The 19,113-nt window shown below is 43.6% G+C and overlaps 1 protein-coding gene across 1 annotated transcript in view; it reads right to left on the minus strand.

Moving 5' to 3' along the window:
* Positions 1-19,113, minus strand: part of PCM1 (pericentriolar material 1) — a 311,695-nt gene that overhangs the window by 142,944 nt on the left and 149,638 nt on the right. The window contains exons 16-19 of the mRNA XM_082243082.1: positions 16,466-16,606; positions 10,931-11,115; positions 4,219-4,413; positions 353-575 (exon numbers count right to left, since the gene is read on the minus strand). Coding sequence (XP_082099208.1) covers positions 353-575; positions 4,219-4,413; positions 10,931-11,115; positions 16,466-16,606 — 744 coding nt within the window. The remainder of the gene's footprint in view (positions 1-352; positions 576-4,218; positions 4,414-10,930; positions 11,116-16,465; positions 16,607-19,113) is intronic.

Consider the following 19,113-nt stretch of genomic DNA (forward strand, 5'->3'; position numbering starts at 1 on the left):
ATCTGGAACATTGGCTTAATCTTTTAACCTAAAGAGTCCTTAAGACATAAGGCATATGTTAACTAATCCTGCCCAGACTGTGCAACAACGCCTTCCTTATGGTAATTTGTTACAGAGCATTCAATTGTCCTTGGGAAAAAATAGAGCTTGTGATTTTACTTTTACATGAATTAGCACAACAATGCAATTCATAAACACATATTCACGCCACAAATGGAGAGAACAGCTTTCAGGAGGTGGTTTTGTGAAGTATCTGGCCATCCATCTTTATTGTTAATTTTTGTTAAATTTGAGGGGAAGAAACATTAACTCTGAGGTATCAGGATATTTCATAGGTCATCAGAAAACATACCTGTTGATCCCTCATTAAAGTTTGACACATGTTGGTGCTGAAATCAAGCTGCTTCTTTATTTGGTCTATTTGCTCCTGCCAAACTTGTTTCTCCTCCACTTGGGAAAGCTCAGACACCCATCGTAGGTTTTCTTGCCTCCGCATGCTAATATTTTGCTGCTGTCTTGTTCTGGGAGAGGGCCTGTAATTACCATCAACTGCATATGGGTTCTGGCCTTTCCAACTATGAACATGAATGATGTAAAACAACTTATATTTCTAAAGCATGTCACACAAATTATCTACTCAGCAAAAGAGAAAAAAATTAATTTGCTAGAAAATTCAAATGCAACAAAAAAATTATTATATATATACACACACACACACAATCTCTCACAAAAGTACACACTTCACATTTTTGTAGATATATTATATCTTTTCAGGTGACATTGAAGAAATGACACTTCGCTACAATGTAAAGTAGTGAGTGTACAGCTTGTATAACAGTGTTATTTGCGGTCCCCTCAAAATAACACACAGCCATTATTGTCTAAACCGCTGGCGACAAAAGGGATTACAACCCTGAGTGAAAATGTCTATATTGGGCCCAATTAGCCTTGTGACTCGTTAGGTGTTGAAAGGTCTCATGTGAGAATGGAGAGCAGGTGTGTTAAATTTGGGGTTATTGCTCTCACACTCATTCTGGTCACTGGAAATTCAACATGGCACCTCATGGCAAATAACTGAGGATCTGAAAAAATAAATGTTGCTCTACATGAAGATGGCCTAGGCTATAAGAAAATTGTCAAGACCCTGAAACTGAGTTGCAGCACGATGGCCAAGACCATACAGCCATTTAACAGGACAGGTTCAACTCAGAACAGGCCTTGGCATGGTCGAAGTTGAGTGTACGTGTTCAGGGTCATATCCAGAGGTTGTCTTTGGGAAATAGACAAATAAATACTGCCAGCATTGCTGCACAGGTTGAAGGGGTGGGGACGAGGCCGCCTGTCAGTGTTCAGACCATACGCCGCACACTGCATCAAACTGGTCTCCATGGCTGTCGTCCCAGAAGGAAGCCTCTTCTAAAGATGATGCACAAGAAAGCTTAAAAACATTTTGCTGAAGACAAGCAGACTATGGACATGGATTACTGGAACCATGTCCTGTGGTCTGATGAGACCAAGATAAACTTATTTGGTTCAGATGGTGTCAAGCGTGTGTGGCGGCAACCAGGTGAGAAGTACAAAGACAAGTGTGCCTTGCCTACAGTCAAGCATGGTGGTGGGAGTGTCATGGTCTGGGGCTGCATGAGTGCGTCTGGGCACTGGGGAACTACAGTGCATTGAGGGAACTATGATTGCCAACATGTACTGTGACATACTGAAGCAGAGCATGACTCCCCCTCCCTTCGGAGACTGGGCCGCAGGGCAATATTCCAACATGATAACGACCCCAAACACACCTCCAAGACGACCACTACCTTGCTAAAGAAGCTGAGGGTAAAGGTGATGGACTGGCCAAGCATGGCCTACTCTGAGTATAGCATCAAGTCAATTCAACTCCTGGGATGTTGATCTGGTCAGTTAAGTAGAAGAGAGGGTTGTTAATCAGTTTCAGCTGCTTTGGTGTTAATGAAATTATTACCAAGGGCACTAGATGGACAAAAATGAGATGACCTCCAAAACAGGTGGAAGCCACTGAATTTTATTTCTCTACTCATCTTTTCTGCCTGATTTTCACAAATGTTGCATTTGGCTAGGGTCAGTGTCACTATTGAGGCGATACCTGGACCCTATAGAGGGTTTGCAGGCATTATAACTCCAAGGATGACAAATCAATACGTGCCATTGCCAGAAGGTTTGGAGTGTCTCCCAGCACAGTCTCAAGAGCATGGAGAAGATTCCAGGAGACAGGCAGTTAGTTACTCTAGTAGAGCTGGACAGGGCCAAAGAAGGTCCTTAATCCATCAGCAGGACCGGTATCTGCTCCTTTGTGCAAATTGAAACCGAATGAGCAGTGCCAGAGCCCTACACAAAATTACCTCCAACAGGCCACTGGTGTAAATGTCTCTGACCAAACAATCAGAAACAGACTTCATGAGGGTGGCCTGAGGTCCCAATGTCCTCTAGTGGGCCCTGTGCTCACTGCCCGACACCGTGGAGCTCGATTGGCATTTGCAATTTTACACCAGAATCGGCAGGTTAGTCACTGGCGCCCTGTACTTTTCACAGATGAGAGCAGGTTCGTGAAAGGGTCTGGAGAAACCATGGAGAATGTTATGCTGCCTGTAATATCGTTCAGCTCGACCGGCTTGGTGGTGGGTCAGTGATGGTCTGGGGAGGTATATCCATGGAGGGATGCACAGACCTCTACAGGCTACACAATGGCACCCAGACTGCCATTCGGTATTGAGATGAATTCTTTAAAACCATTGTCAGACGCTGGTGCAGTGGGTCCTGGGTTCTTCCTGATGCATGACAATGCCCGGCCTCATGTGGCGAGAGAATGCAGCCAGTTCCTGGAGGATGAGAGAATTGATACCATTGAATGGCCCTCACGCTTGGCTGACCAAAATCCAGTAGAACACCTCTGGGACATTATGTTTTGACCCATCTGATGCCACCAGGTTGCACCTCAGTCTGTTCAGGAGCTCAGCGATGCCCTGGCCCAGATCTGGGAGGAAATACCCCAGGACACCATCCGTCGTCTCAAAAGGAGCATGCCCCAACATTGTCAGACATGCATAAAACACGTGGGGGGTCATACAAACGACTGAATACCATTTTGAGTTGCTGCAATTACGTTTTAGCAAAATGGACTAGCCTGCTGCATCATTAATTCACTTTTATTTTCCGGTGTCTCTGAATTCAGCCCTCTGTAGGTTGATATTTTTCATTTCCGTTCAACGATGTGGGCATCCTTTCCTTCCTAACACATTACCCAGTCCATATCAGTACAGAAATCCAGCATATGTTTCTCCATTAAGATCTGATGTGTTTTCAAAGTTGTCCTTTAATTTCTTTGAGCAGTATGTGTGTATATACATTTTTTTTTTTTTTATATTTTATGCTTAAATGTGCAGCATTAACCTTATTTGTGCTAGAGGGGAAATTTAGGACTTGTGCACCTTTGTGGGAGTCATTGCAGAGAGCGGTTATGTATAAACACAGCCTATCCAACAGCTCAGGCATTAGGTGAGGCAATAAAATGAGCATGTGCCAAAAATCCAAGACACGTTTATACAGTGAAATTAATGGTTCTAACATGCTGTTCCAGGTCCAGAAAAACATTGTATCATGTGAATTTCCTTTTAAACTCAAAATCTTCTTTTAAAAGATAAGCTGTTATTTCTTTAAACTACCATCCATACATTTGAACAGATAAGAAAGCACACTGATGATTACATTTCATAAGCCAGAAACTTTCACACAGATAACATCTATTCAGTCATGCTGCAGGGCAGAATGACAGCTCCGCTTCTCACAGCGCTAAAGTAAACAAAGGGTGGGGTCACCAAGTGACCCCACCCCTTTATGATGTTGTTGCTCACATACGGTTCCAAATAGGGGGCAGAGTCACCCAACGACATCACCAGGTGACCCTGCAGCTTTGTTTACTTTAGGGGTGGGAAGAAGTGGCAATGTCATTCAGCACCAGCAAGTAGCAGGAGAGGTCAGGTTCGACAAGCTTTTTTTGTGCAGGTCTGCGGCTGTTCATCATGATTGACGTGGGCCTACATCGCTGGACGATGTAATTGAAATACCAACATTGGGGGAATTTTTTTTGTATTTGTGAATAAGTATATGTACCCCATACTCAATTACTTTCTGAGAACAAACATTTCGGTAATCACATTTTATTAGGAAGGAAAAACTTGAGGGTACCCCTGTTTACTGTTCTTTCCAGTGCAGGCACTCTGATTGATACTGCTTTGAGGATACGTGACATTTTCATGGAATGTGTCGTCCTGCTCTTCCTCTTCCTCATCTTCCACCTGATTTACATCTGAAATACAGCCATCATCTTCATCTTCCTCATCCAAGGCACATTGGGTGGACCCTCCCCAAGTGGCCATAGTTCTAATACAAAATGACATTAAAACAGTAGGTAATACTAAAAAATAGTTTTGTGGTAAAATGTACCACTGGCATGTACTAGCCACATGGGTTTACTATTCAGTGATCTGGTAGGTTAATTGTTCCCTGAAGGCAGAGACTAATGTGATGTAAAGCACTGTGTAAATTGATGGTGGTATATAAAAATATTGTACCTGTAATAAAATCAGCATTTTTTTTATTGTAGGAAGTTTTATGTATATTGCCCCACAGCTTTTTTTTTTTTAGCCAATTGTGTTATAATTGAAAAGGTTTCCAGTACATACATACTTCATCCCCTCTACCCCTTACCTCAAAGCTTTATTGCAATCATCTGAGATAGAAAGTAGGAGGGGAGTGTGTAAATTTTGACTTGCCTGTAAATTCCATATTGTGGAGTAAAGTACAGGGCTTGTAGTCCTAGACCAGGGGTTACATGCTGCCTTCTTTAGGTGACTGGACACTGGCAAAAGCAAAAAGCTTTGCTAGAAACACCCCCAGTGCACCCTCATAACTCGAAATAAAAATAAGTCGCGCTAAGTGATAAATATAATAAATTAATAAATAAGATGGTCGTGAAGACCAAAATATTGTGAATATATAATATTGAAAAAAAGTGTCCAGAAACGTAACAGTCCAAAAAGTATAATTAATCCATTGTAGATGTATACAATTTTTCAATATTATATATTCACAATTTTTTGGTCTTCACGACCATTTTATTTATTAATTTATTATATTTATCACTTAGCGCGACTTATTTTTATTTGTGGATAAAGTGTAAAACAACTGCGCTAAAACCAAAAAAGAAAAATGTGAAGCTGCAACTTCAAGTGTGACAGACACCTTATAGAAACAATATAGAAATAAGTTGAAATATAGAAATATAATATTGAAAAGAACATTTTTTGAGAACATCATCTTTGATGAAACGCGTCAGTTCACGACGTGCTGACGTCACCTTCACGTTATTGTCCACGAAGGACGGGCGAGCGGAGCCGTCCGGCCGGCGGCTGTCACCTCTCTCCTTTTTTGGCTCTTGACATCTGATGTTTGTAAGTGTTTGCCTTTTTAATAATAAATTATTTGTGGGTTTTATGCTATGGTGTGCCTTTTTGTATTTCACGGTTGATTCCTTCACCTGCATCCCGAGTCCCCAGCAGTGTCCCCAGTGGAAGTACTATTGGATTGGTCCTCTGATTACCCCTCTGCCTCAATATTATCTGGAGTCGGTAAGGGTATTTTTTATACGATCCTGCCCTCTCCACTTTGCATGGCAGGGACCTCCTTTGTTTATGCTCATCACATCTGTTCCTTTGGTAAGCTGCAGTCCTACTGGGGGAGGCTTTCTGATCTTATCTGTTTGCTGATTACCTTTCATACTCTGGTAAGAAGTACCTATTAAGCTCTAGTGGGGTTTGAGCTTTTCTGCAATCACGTCTATTCACCAGACTCACTTTCAACACCTGAATTTTTGGCATTCCTAATCACTTGGGGTGTTTCTCTCTCCTTTTTTTTTTGCCATTTTGGTTTTACGCTATGGCGTTTGTATTTTTGTATTTCACATGGTAATGCTGTACTGAGGAGACCTATCCAGGAAACACGTGGCTCACTGGCGTCCACTTCCTGAGGACTTCTGGAGTCATCTGCTTTACTTTGGCCTTTATAATATTTGTTTCCGGTAAGCGGGATCTGCACAGTCACTTCACCTGACGTGTATATATATATATATGGACTTTATCATGGACTTTTATATCATATAATCATATATATGTCTCATCTTTTAGCGCAACTTATTTCTATATTATTTTTATTTATGTTTGTTTGAGTGCTGTCTCACTTGAAGTTGCTGCTTTAATTATTTTTGGCACTAGCACGGTTATTACCTACCCTCATAACTCTGCCCACTCTGTGGGACTCCAATTTTGCAGCAAGTTAAGACAAGAGGACAGAGAAGGACCTGTATTTTGCACTGTACTCCATATATGGGATTTACAGGCAAGTGAAAATTCCTATTATCTTAATCGTACAGCAAAGGACATTAGACTTGTCATGAACCATGGGGCTCGCCACCATTACTAGTAAAAAAAATCAAAAATAAATAAAATAAAAATTACATAAATCTTTCCCCTAGTTTGTAGACGCGATAACTTTTGCGCAAACCAATCAAAATACACTTATCAGATTTTTTATTTACCAAAAATATGTGGCAAAATCCAAATTGTCCAAAAATGCTGAAAAAAATTGTTTTAAATTTTTTTTATTGGGAATGTTCTATAGCAGTAAGTGAAAAATACTGTTTTTTTTTCCCCGAAACTGTCACTCTTATTTGGTTTATAACGCATAACCAAAAAAAACGCAGAGGTGATCAAATGCCACCAAAAAAAGCCCCGTTTGTGGAGAAAAAAAAACGTCAATTTTATTTGGGTACAGCGTCGGACGACCGGGCAGTTGTCAGTAAAAGTAATGCAGTGCCGAATCGCAAAAAATGGGCATGTCATTAAGGGGGCAAATCCTTTCGGTCCCAAAGCGGTTAATAGAAATGTTTTTGTAGATAAAATTTACTGTTTTTATATTAGTTCATGAGATCGTATTAAAGGGTTAATATTAAAATCTGTGTGTCCAGGGAGCCCCTGGATTTCCAGCACAGTTGGAGTTTCCAGTAAACGGGCCTTGGCATTTGCCCAAGTTGGTATAAAATACCAGGGTCTCTACCCGACATCAACACCATAAGATCCTGGCAACTTACATAGTCCATCTGGCTCAACCAATAAAAAAACAGTAAAGAAACCTCAACCATACAATCCCATATACACAATCCTATACCCGCAGTTGATACAGAGGAAGGCGCAAAAACCCTAGCAAAGCATGATCCAATTTGCTACAGCATGGGAAAAAAAATCCTTCCTTATCCCCCGAGAGGCAATCAGATATTCCCTGAATCAACTTTACCTTTAAATATTAGTAGCCATTTATATTATGTACACCCAGGAAAGAATCCAGGACTTTTTTAAAGCAATCTAGTGAGCTAGCCAGAACCACCTCTATTCCACATTTTCACAGCTCTTACAATAAAGAAACCTTTCCGTATTCGGAGAGGACATTTGTTTTCCTCCAGATGCAAAGAGTGCCCCCTTGTCCTCTGTGTAGACCTTAACCACTTCCCCACCAGGCCTATTTCGGACACTTTGTGTTTACAAGTTAAACCAGTATTTTTTCCTAGAAAACTACTTAGAACCCCCAAACATTATATATATTTTTTTAGCAAAGACTCTGGAGAATAAAATGGCGGTCATTGCAATATTTTTTGGCACGCGGTATTTGCGCAGTGGTCTTTAAAACGCCATTTTTTTGGGGAAAAATTAAATTTCACTGCATTTAAATAATACTAAACAGTAAAGTTAGCCCATTTTTTTTTGTATATTGTGAAAGATGATGTCATGCCGAGTAAATAGATACCCAACATGTTACGGTTTAAAATTGCGCCCCCCCGTGGGATGGCGACAAACTACGGTCAATAGAGATCTCAATAGGCGACACTTTAAATTTATTTAACGGTTACCAGTTTAGAGTTAGAGTGTAGCTCTTTTTTTTAAATTATTGCTCACGCTCTGGCGATCGCGGCGATACCTCACATGTGTGATTTGAACAGCGATTTCATTCGTGGCTCGACTTCCGTATACGTTTTTTTTTGTGCGCGAGCTAACGGTGATCTGGGCGGCTAATTTTTTTTTTTTTTTTTTTTTCCCATTTATTTTATTTTTTTAACTTTATTACAGTTTTTAAAAAAAAAAAAAAAAAATCTGATCACTTTTATTGCTGTCACAAGCAATGTAAACATCCCTTGTGACAGCAATATGCAGTGACAGGTACACTTTATGGAGGGATCGAGGGTCTAAAAGACCCTAGACCCCTCCACTACACTTCCCTGTATGCAAAACGCCAAAAACGGCGTTTTTGCATACAGCCGTTTTTCAAATTTGCCGCCGTTTTGCAGCACACTAACCCGGAAGTGACGTCATGGACGCCACCTCCGGGTTACGTCATCGGAGACCCGATCGATGCCGTTTCCGCCATTCATCGGGACTCCATCCAGCCAGCGGACGCGCTGGGTGCTCGGGGCTCCCGGTGGGACGGGAGCCCCGGTAAAAGCCACGGAAGGCGGCGGGAGGGGGACGTCCCCTCCCGCCCCCCGGGTAACGATCGAGCGGCTCCCAAGCCGCATCGATCGGTACCGACGGAAAGCCGACCGTCGGCTTCAAACAACGGTACCGGGATGATGCCTCTAGCTATCCAGGTATACCCCCGCAAAGTTTAGGACGTCATATGACGTCCACCTAGGGGGGAAGTGGTTAAAGTGAATAACTCAACACCAAGTTCACTATATGGACCCCTTATGTATTTATACATGTTGATAATATCCCCCCTTAATCTTCTCAAGAGAGAGAATAAATTCAGTTCCTCTAATCCTTCCTCATAGCTGAGCTCCTCCATGCCTCTTATCAGTTTGGTTGCCCTTCTCTGCACTTTCTCCAGTTCCCCCATATCCTTTTTGAGAACTGGAGTCCAAAACTGAACTGCATATTCCAGATGAGGTCATACTAATGATTTGTACAGGGGCAAAATTATATCTCTCTCTGGAGTCCATGCCTCCTTTAATACAAGAAAGGACTTTACTTGCTTTGGCTTTGCAGCTAGGCATTGCATGCTATAATTAAGCTTAGGATATACCAGAACACCCAGATCCTTCTCCGCTATGGATTCCCCCAGTATGTATGATGCATGCATATTCTTAGCCCCCAAGTGCATAACTTTACATTTATCAAAATTAAACCTCATTTGCCACATAGTTGCCCAATGAATTGATTGCATTGCATGGAGGGCATTGAGGTCAGCTTGTAAGTTGGATGAAGTTATTCCACTGCAAAGCTTGGTGTCAACTGAAAAGACTGAAATGGTACTTTTAATCCCAGATCTTATATCATTTATAAAGGTATTAAAAAAGTAAGGGTCCCAACACTGAACCTTGGGGTACACCACTGATAACCTTAGACCATTCAGAGTAAGAATCATTAACCACTACTCTCTGAATTCTATCTTTTTTGCCAAATTTCGATCCATTTACAAACTGATCTTTCCAAGCCAGTAGACTTTACCTTACACATTAGTCGTGTGTGGGGAACTGTGTCAAACGCTTTTGGAAAATCCAGGTATAATACATCCACAGCCACCCCTCTGTCCAAGGTTTTAATTACCTCCTCAAAAAGAAATAAGGTTTGTTTGACAACTTCTGTCTCATGATTCCATGCTGTCTGTTGCTTAAAATATTTTCTTCCAGCAAGAACTCATCTATGTGGTCTTTTATTAAACTCTCCCGTATCTTCCCAACTACAGAAAAATAACAGTTCTATAGTTACTTAGCAAAGACTTTGATCCCTTTTTAAATATAGGCACTAGGGATCGACCGATTATCGGCAACACTGATATATCGGGGGCCAATCTGCACTCTTCCCGAATTATCGGAATCGGCCCCTGAGGTTACCGATATCGCCGATATTTCAGGAAAGTGCATGTACTGGAGGTGATGCCTGCAGCTAGAGCCATCATCCCCGGTACTGGCATCTATAGCCGACGGTCGGCTGTCTTGTAATGACAACTGATGCGGCTGAGAAGGCGCTTGGCTGTCATTACAAGGAGACCCGGGCATCCTACCTGCACGGCAGCCAAAGAGAAGACCCGATCAAAGCCACATTCGGCTCTGATCGGGTCTCCATGTAAAAAATCCGGAAATGTTGTCATGACATCACTTGTACTGGGCACCAAATTCAAAAAAATGTGAGCATTCAGAACAGCCCAACTTGGCGTTTTGAATGCTTTTAAGTGCAGAGGAGGAGTTTGGGGTCTTTTAGACCCCCAGATCCCTCCACAAGAGTACCTGGGAAAAAGCTTTTAAATGTCCGAAAATATCGGCCAATATCGATATCCGATGACCAAAATATCGGTATTGGTAATAAAAAAACAATATTCGTAGATCACCAATAGGCACCACACTGGCCCTATGCCAATCCAGTGGTACTATTCCAGTCCTTAACGAGTCCCTAAAATTTTTAAATAAAGGCTTTGAAATTGCAGCACTCAATTATTTTAGGATACGTGGGTGGATGCCATCTGGTCCAGGTGCTTTATCCACCTTTATTCTGTCTAAACATTTCTGGACCAGATCACTTTTGAGCCATTGTGGATCATTCAGGGCTGTGTCAATACCATCCTCATTATGGTCATGACTTCCCCCATGCTCCTTTGTATACACAGAGCTGAAGAAAGTATTTAATAAATCCGCGTCCTCTTTGTCATCAGTCACCCACTCCAGATTTTTTTTGTAAAGGGCCTACATGCTCAGACTTAACCTTTTTACTATTAATATATTTGAAGAATTTGAACTTAGTAGTTCAGTTATTTCAGATACTGTAGGACCTGATGGGTTCACATTCCAATGCCTTACTTTTCAGTTCTGCTTTGATGATGAAGGCCCTGTGTTTCAGAGTCGTCACTTCTTAAAGAGGCAGCAGATGTGATTTCTGTGAGTCCTTGTCTCCGCTGATGTTCAGCCATCAAAGACTCCAGCTGCTTCCGTCTTTGTCGCAAATCTTCCCTTAAAATCTGGTTCCAGCGAATCTCTGACCATACCTTTTAAAAAGAGGAAAATATGCTGCTGTTTTTCAGAGAAGTAATACAAATCTTAGACGAATATAACGTTTCCCTATTCTTTGGTACATTTTGATATGTAGGTAGACAGATAGGCAAACAGAAGGACAAAGTAGATGGCTCAATTGGTCTTCAGGTTCTTGATATAGGGGCCTCTGACAACACCAAGAGGCATGCTGCAAGAGATGGAGTAAAAACTGGATTTTTTGTACTTCCCGTAAGATCCTTTTCGCTGAAGTTTATTGACAGATGCAGCTTCATAGCTTCTTAGCCATTGGGTTATGCTCCTCCCATCAGGGATAGGACACTAGGCAGGAAAAAGCTTTCACCACGCCCATGGGGCTGTCCCTGCAGGCATAACCCCACACACTCTGCTACAGCCCTTAGTTTCATTGCAAGCAGTGTTTAGAAGACGACAACTCTCAACACTCATAATTAGAGGGGCGGGTGTTGCGTCTGTCAATGAACTTCAGAGAAAAGGATTTTACGCCAAGTATAAAAATCCAGTTCGCTCTATCGTTCATTGACAGATGCAGCGTCATATCTTCTTTGGGATGTCCCAAAGCAGTATTATGAGGGGTGGGAAAAACAACACAAAGAAGAACGTAATTCCCCAAAGGCTAAACATAGCCAACCAGGTAACAAGGAGCTCAACCAGGAAAAACTGGAGCTCAGAAAAAACATACACCCTCAAAGAAAAAAAAAGTTCTCTTTTAGACAGCAGCCTGCAAAACCTTGTGGCCAAAAGAGGCATCTGAAAATGCCAACACATCTACCTTGTAGAATGTTGTGAACTGACGACCAATTTGCCACCTTGCTAACTTGCATCACTGACGGCAGAGGGCGAAAAGCCCAAGAGGCACTCAGCGCTCTGGTAGAAGGCGCCTTCACCAGGAAAGGAGGAAACTGACCCTTCAGTGAATAAGCCTGAACCACCGTCTGCCTGTGGTTCGGGCCAGGTAAACTTTAAGTGCCCAAACCACATCCAAAGAATGCAAAGCAATTTCCTTGGGATGCTTGGGTTTAGGACAGAGTGAAGGAAGCACAATGTCTTCATTCAAATGGAAAACCGAAACCACCTTAGGAAGAAATTACTGATTAGGTCGAAGTACCACTTAATCTCTGTGGACCACTAGATAAAGTGAATGGCAAGACAACACCGCCGGTTCAGACACCCGGCAGGCAGAAGTGATAGCCATCAAAAAGGCAACCTTCTGAGATAATGTAAGCAGGGCAATCTCTTGAATGTTCTCAAAAGGACGTTTTTGAAGAACTGATCACACCAAATTCAGATCCCACGGAGGTAACGGGGATCATCTTGGAGGCGCCAGATGATGCACCTCCTTAATAAAATGTGCGAATCAGGGCATGAGCTGACCACAAGGAGCCACCAGTGCGTCTGCGGCGTCGGCCAGAGGATCCCTTGACCTGGCCACAAACCTCTGAACCTTCTTGTTGAGTCGAGAAGCAAACAGGTCGACATCGGGTGTCCCCCACTGGACACAGAGGAGGTGAAACACCTCTGGGTGCAGGGACCACTCCCCCTGATGCAACACATGACGACTCAGGTAATCCGCATGCCAGTTCTCCACCCCGGGGATGTGCACAGCAGAAAGAGCTGGGACAAACCTCTCCACCCAATCCAGAATCTCAGCCACCTTCCGGGCCGCCAAGACACTCTTGGTGCCCCCTTGATGATTGATGTACGCCACGGCCATGGCATTGTCCGATTGAATCCAGACCGGGCAACCTTGCAGACGAGACGAGCCGTCCAATGACTCAGGCAAAAAACTATCGCTCTGAGCTGCAAGATATTTATCGGCAGCTTGGACTCTTCCACCGTTCAGGACCCCTAGGCGCACAGTTTCCCCAGCACGCCTCCCCAGCCTGACAAGCTGGCATCCGTGGTAACCACCATTCCAATACAATGGCAAGAAGGACTTTCCTTGGCGAAGTGCTGAGGAGTTAAATCACCACAGAAGAGCAGACTGTGTTGCGACTCAACCGAATCAAAGTATCCAAGGATTTTGGATCCTTGTTCCATTTTACGAGAATCTCCTTTTATAAGGCTTTCGTGTGGAACTGAGCAAACGGAACCGCCTCAAAGGTTTATACCATCAGACCCAAGGCCCCCATGCAAGTCTGCAGAGAAGACAGATTGTTTGCTAACAACCAGATCGCTCCCTGCAATTTTTGCAACTTCTTCCAACCGAACTCTTGCAGTGTTTGGACAGTGACAGCCAAATCGCCCAACAGGGCTGAGTGAGTGTCCGCCCTTAATAGGAGATCGTCCAGGTAAGTCCAGGTTGTCCAGGTCCAGGCTCCTCTCTCCTATAGTGAAGCGGTGAAAAAGCTGGTGTCCAGTGTAGATAGGGATGTGTAGATATGCGTCCTTGATATCTATGGAGGCCAAAAAGTCTCCCTGAAGTAGGGACGCTACTACCGTGCGAATGAACTCTAGTCAAAACCTCTGTACCCGCACAAAGCGGTTCAAAACCTTGAGGTCCAGGATTGGACGCACTTTGCCTTCCTTCCTGGGCACAGTAAACAGGTTTGAATAAAACCCTTGAAAACCTTCCTGAGAGGGAACCGGCACAATCACCCTTTGCGACAGCAGACCTTGTACCGCCTCTCCGAGATCCCTTAAACGGTCTGGAGATAGGCGCAGATTGGACAGAAAGACCCTGTCTGATGGTCAAGACCAGAATTCGATCTTGCACCCAATCAGATCAGTTCATGAACCCATTTGTCCTGAAACAAGGAAGTCCATGGTTCCAAAAAGAAACTAAGACAGCCGCCCACCCGAGAATCGGGTGAGGGCACCCCTTCATGCAGACGAGGATTTGTCTGTCTGCAGATCCGGATTGGCTTCTCTTCAGTTTGCCGGACCACATCTTCTTGGAATTCCCAGAAGACCTGAATGGCTTTCCTTATTCTTGCGACCCAGAGGTACGGAAAATCTGCCATGAGCAGTAAAAGAAGGCCACCGTCTACCACGTGGTGCCTTGCCCTTAGAGGATTGAAGGAGAAGAGTACTCTTCCCACCCGTAAGGCCCCCACCCGTAAGGCCTTTGATGAACTCATCCAGGGAGGATCCAAACAAGCTCTCCCCCCGTAAAGGGAAGGTCAGAAAGAGCCTTTTTTGGAAGCCTGGTCCGCAGACCAGCTTTTCAGCCACACCATGTGTCTAATAGCAATCCCTACCGCTACCAGTGGAGCCACATCCAGCGATTCATCACATATATAGAGAAGGGCATGAGCCATTTGATCCAAGAGCTCAATCAGCCCCGGTTACAGCTGTTCTGTTTCTAAGACACCTTTTAAGCAACTTCACCCATTCAGTGACGGTCTGCGACACCAGGGTGGTCACAAAAAATAGTTTCAATAAGGAGCCAGCTATCGCATTTAAAAATGGTGGAACAAATACTCAATCCGTCTATCAGCAGGGTTCGTATAGGCCAGGGATTCTTCACTCGGGAACACAGTAGACTTATTCAGTCTGGAAACTGGATGATCCACCTTTGGTGGCACAGTCCACCGAGAGGAAACCTTATCCATGAACGGATAACAGTGTTTTAACACGCTTGGGCACAATTAACATGTGCTTAATGCGCCCCCAGTGTTCACTGACAATATATTCCAAAAGTTCCGGACAGGGGAACATTTTGCCTGATTTCTGGGATTTGCGGGTGCCAAAAGACACCTGCATTCCTGACACTGTAGATTCATCCATCATTTTTAAAGTTTCTCGCACTGAAACTATAAGTGCTTCCGTGGAGCGGCTGATGAGGCAGGTCGTCTTCACCATCAGAATGCGAGGACACAGAGCCACCAGGGTGGGGTGCATCTGCGGCGGCCACATCTGCCTTTGAATCTGAAGATACAAAAGAGGGCAGCGAAGGCAAAAGGCGCTTACGGCTAGTGTTAATTTTAAACACTAAATCCACTTTTGACTACAACCCAGAAGGTTCCGCAGTCGCACTGAGGGGGTCTGTAGGTGAAATTTTGTCCTGGGACTCCATGTTTACTAATTTTAAAAAGATGTAGTGTCACTTTAAGTGTTGTGATCGCAGCGCTGCACTGGTGGTACAGAAAGGCCCAGCCTAACACAGTCTGTTAGCAGTGTGTGTGAGGAAACCCACAAGAGACCACAAAAAAACGTTACCAAACCATTTAGGAGGCTTGCATGAATGATCTGTACAGGAGAGAGAAACGATCTGACACAGGACGTGAAAGCACCCGGGTCATGCCTAGAGTGTCTGATGCCTTGCCTATGCTGTCCAGCACCATGGACCACAAGAAAATGGCTGCCCCATGCATTCCTATGGGGAAGAGTCCGAAAATGGCTGCCCATACATTACAATGAGGGATTCTGACATTAACGCAGGGCAAGTGTACAGCAAAATGGCGGCCCCCATGGCACGCCACACGGTCTCCAGGACCTGTGGGCGGGGGGGGGGGGTCACCAACAAAGGCATCAGATGGTCCCCAGGAGGGGACCCCACCAGCAAGAAAAACGCCCTCTCCCCTGCAGAACCGCTTCAGCGGCCGCAATATATCCCTATGGATCAGGTGAGTGCCACTCCGAGCACACTGCCTCCCACCCAAGATTGGGGACGCTGCCAGCCAAGGGGTACGCTGCAACTCAGGGTGTTCCAGGTTGTTTGCGTCCCAGCGAGACTGTCCACTCACAGGCTCCTCCCCGTCCATTGGGGCTCTGTCGTGGCCTAGTGCTGGACTATAACCTGCTAGCGGTCGCTGGCCAGGCTGGGAGACCTGAAGGATCTAGAATATCCAGTCCGAAACCCAGCCGACTGTTGCTTGTAGTTCTCCAGGAACTCTACTTAAAGAAGAAGTACAAAAAAGTTCACAAAAAAAAAACAGCTAAGACCAAAGTCCCAGGAGGGAACTAGGTCCTACTCCTAAACTAGGCAGAAACAAACTGAGGGCAGTAGCAGAGTATGTGGGGTTATGCCAGCAGGAATAGCCCCATGGGCATGGTGAAAGCTTTTTCCTGCCTAGTGTCCTATTCCTGATGGGAGGAGCATAACCCAATGGCTAAGAAGATATGAAGCTGCATCCGTCAATGAACAATCGAGAAAAAAAACTGAGGCAGTAGCAATATAGCATGAAAGAAACACACCGATATATAAGTAATTTAACTACTACCAGACTAAGGTAAGGTAAGGAAAACGCAGACCACTGCCTACAGAAAAGGTGCTAAAGGGACACAGGTTGGTCACCAGGGAGAGACACACAGACAGATGTAACCTGAGATTTAGATTTCACAAAATGAAATATTTATTTAAAGAGCTTTAGATATTAAGAGTACCTCATTATCCACTGATGAGGAGTCTTCAGGGTCTGGCATGTTAGGAATGGCTGCAGCATTGCTTACATTAACTTCTGGAGTTGAAGAAGCAGTTGGTATATTCCTGGTGGTTGGGCCCGATTTAAAACTAGATGATGACAACTAATTGAAAGAAGAGAATAAAAATTCTAATGAGGGGATAATCCTTTCTTCAGTCACTTTTCTAGAACAGATTTAGGCGAGACAGACATTCCTGACCCTACAATAAACTTTCTATTTCAAAAGAGTGGAAAATGATCGGCGCTTAGGATAGGGAGAAAATGATCAAATGATGGCTGCAGCCTAGCTCCTGACTATAATCCAACGGATATATAGTAAAATGTAAATGGTTGGGAGAGAGGTAAATGGTAGGCAGCGCCATTTTCTCCCTATCCTAAGCGCAGGTCATTTTCCACTCTTTCATTTAAACACCCCTATAGGTGTTTTTTCATCTGCAGCTATGGATATCTTTAGCTACATTGGGGATAGAAACATTAACTTTGAAGAGATTTTTAGCAGTGATATACACCTATAGTAGGCAGTGCCATTTACCTCTCTCCAAACCATTTATATTATTTCAAAAGAACAATGTTTTCCAACATTTAAAGATCAATTTAGATCAGACCAAATCTATTTATGTTGCCTCTCCTGTCCCTTTTAAGTAGATGTAAATTGACTATTAGCAGCTGATCCATTATACTAGAACGCTACTAGGGAAAAAAATCTGCTGCTCTTCTACGTAATGCCTTAGTGTCCATAAACTGCAGGCATGTTTGATGACCTGCCTTAGTCTGCTTCACATAGAATGGTTGTCATCCCAAGGCAGACCCTGTCTACTTATCTAAAAAGTTTGCAGACTCAGTCAAGCTCTGTTCACAGAGAAAGCAGCAAGGGAGGCCATCAACACTACTTGCAGACCGTGTAGGCTGAATGTACACCTGCTAGGCTTTGCACTTTATTATTTACTAATACAAAGCAGCCCTAGGATGCCCAAGTCCCAAGCAAGGTTTTCTACAATATACAGTGCATCCGAAAAGTATTTACAGTGCTTCACTTTTTCCATATTTTGTTATGTTACAGCCTTATTCCAAAATGAATTACATTAATTATCTTTAAAATTCTACAAACAATACCCCAATATTGACAACGAGAAAGAAGTTTATTTGAAATGTTTGCAAATTTATTAAAAAAAAAAAGCGAAAAAATTCATACGCACACAAGTATTCACACAGCCTTTGCTCAACGTTTTTTTGAAGCCCCTTTGGCACCATAACAGCCTCAAGTCCCGAGTATGATGCTACAAGCTTGGCACACCTATTTTTGGGCAGTTTCTCCCATTCTTCTTTCCAGTACCTCTCAAGCTCCATCATGTTGGATGGGGAGCATCGGTACACAGCCATTTTCATGTCCCCATAGATGTTCAATCGGGTTCAAGTCTGGGCCACGGAAAGACATTCACAGAGTTGTCCCATAGCCACTCCTTTGTTATCTTGGATGTGTGTTTAGGGTCACTGTCCTGTTGGAAGATTAACCTTCGCCACAGTCTGAGGTCCAGAGCGCTCTGGAGCAGGTTTTCGATAAAGATGTTGCTGTATATTGCTGCATTCATCTTTCCCTCAATCCTGCCGTTGAAACACATGTCCACAGCATAATGCTAAACACCAACACGCTTCGCTGTAGGGATGCTATTGGCCAGGTGATGAGTGGTGCCTGGCTTTCTCCAGACGTGTTGCTTGCAATTCAGGCCAAATAATTTAATCGGTTTAATCAGACCATATAATTTTATTTCTCATGGTGTGAGATTCCTTCAGCTGCCTTTTGGCAAACTCCAGGTGGGCTGTAACGTGCCTTTCCTGAGGAGTGGCTTCCGTCTGGCCACTCTACCATACAGGCCTGGTTGGTGGAGTGCTGCAAAGATGGTTGTTCTTCTGGTTGGTTCCCTCTCCTTCTGGCTCTGTCAGAGTGACCATCTGGATCTTGGTCACCTCCCTAAGGCCCTTCTCCCCTTATCTCTGAGTTTGGCCGGGCGGCCCGCTCTAGGAAGTGTCCTGGTGGTTCCAAACTTCTTCCATTTACGGATGATGGAGGCCACTGTGCTCATTGGGACTTGAGCTTCTGTACCCTTTCCCAGATCTGTGCCTCGATAAAATTCTGTCTCTGAGGTTTACAGACAATTCCTTAGACTTCATGGCTTGGTTTGTGCACTAACATGCACTGTTAACTGTGGAACCTTATATAAACAGGTGTGTGCCTTTCCAAAATGTCCAATCAACTGAATTTACCACAGGACTCCAATTAAGTTGTAGAAACATTACAAGGATGATCAGTGGAAACAGGATTCACTTGAGCTCAATTTTGAGTGCCATGCCAAAAGGCGTTTTTTTATTTTCAATACATTTGCAAAGATTTCAAACTTCTTTCATTGTGATTATGGAGTATTGTTTGTAGAATTTTGAGGAAAATAATGAATTCAATATTTTTTGGAATAAGGCTGTAACATAAAATGTGGAAAAAATGAAGCACTGAATACTTTTTGGATGCACTGTATACAGGTTTGCTTAAACACACACAAAACAACGTACTTGTATAGTATCACGATTAAAGAAAACCTGTACTAAAAGAAATAGGTT

Source organism: Pelophylax lessonae, assembly GCF_965119305.1.
Source record: "Pelophylax lessonae genome assembly, chromosome: 1".
Taxonomy (NCBI): Eukaryota; Metazoa; Chordata; class Amphibia; order Anura; family Ranidae; genus Pelophylax; species Pelophylax lessonae.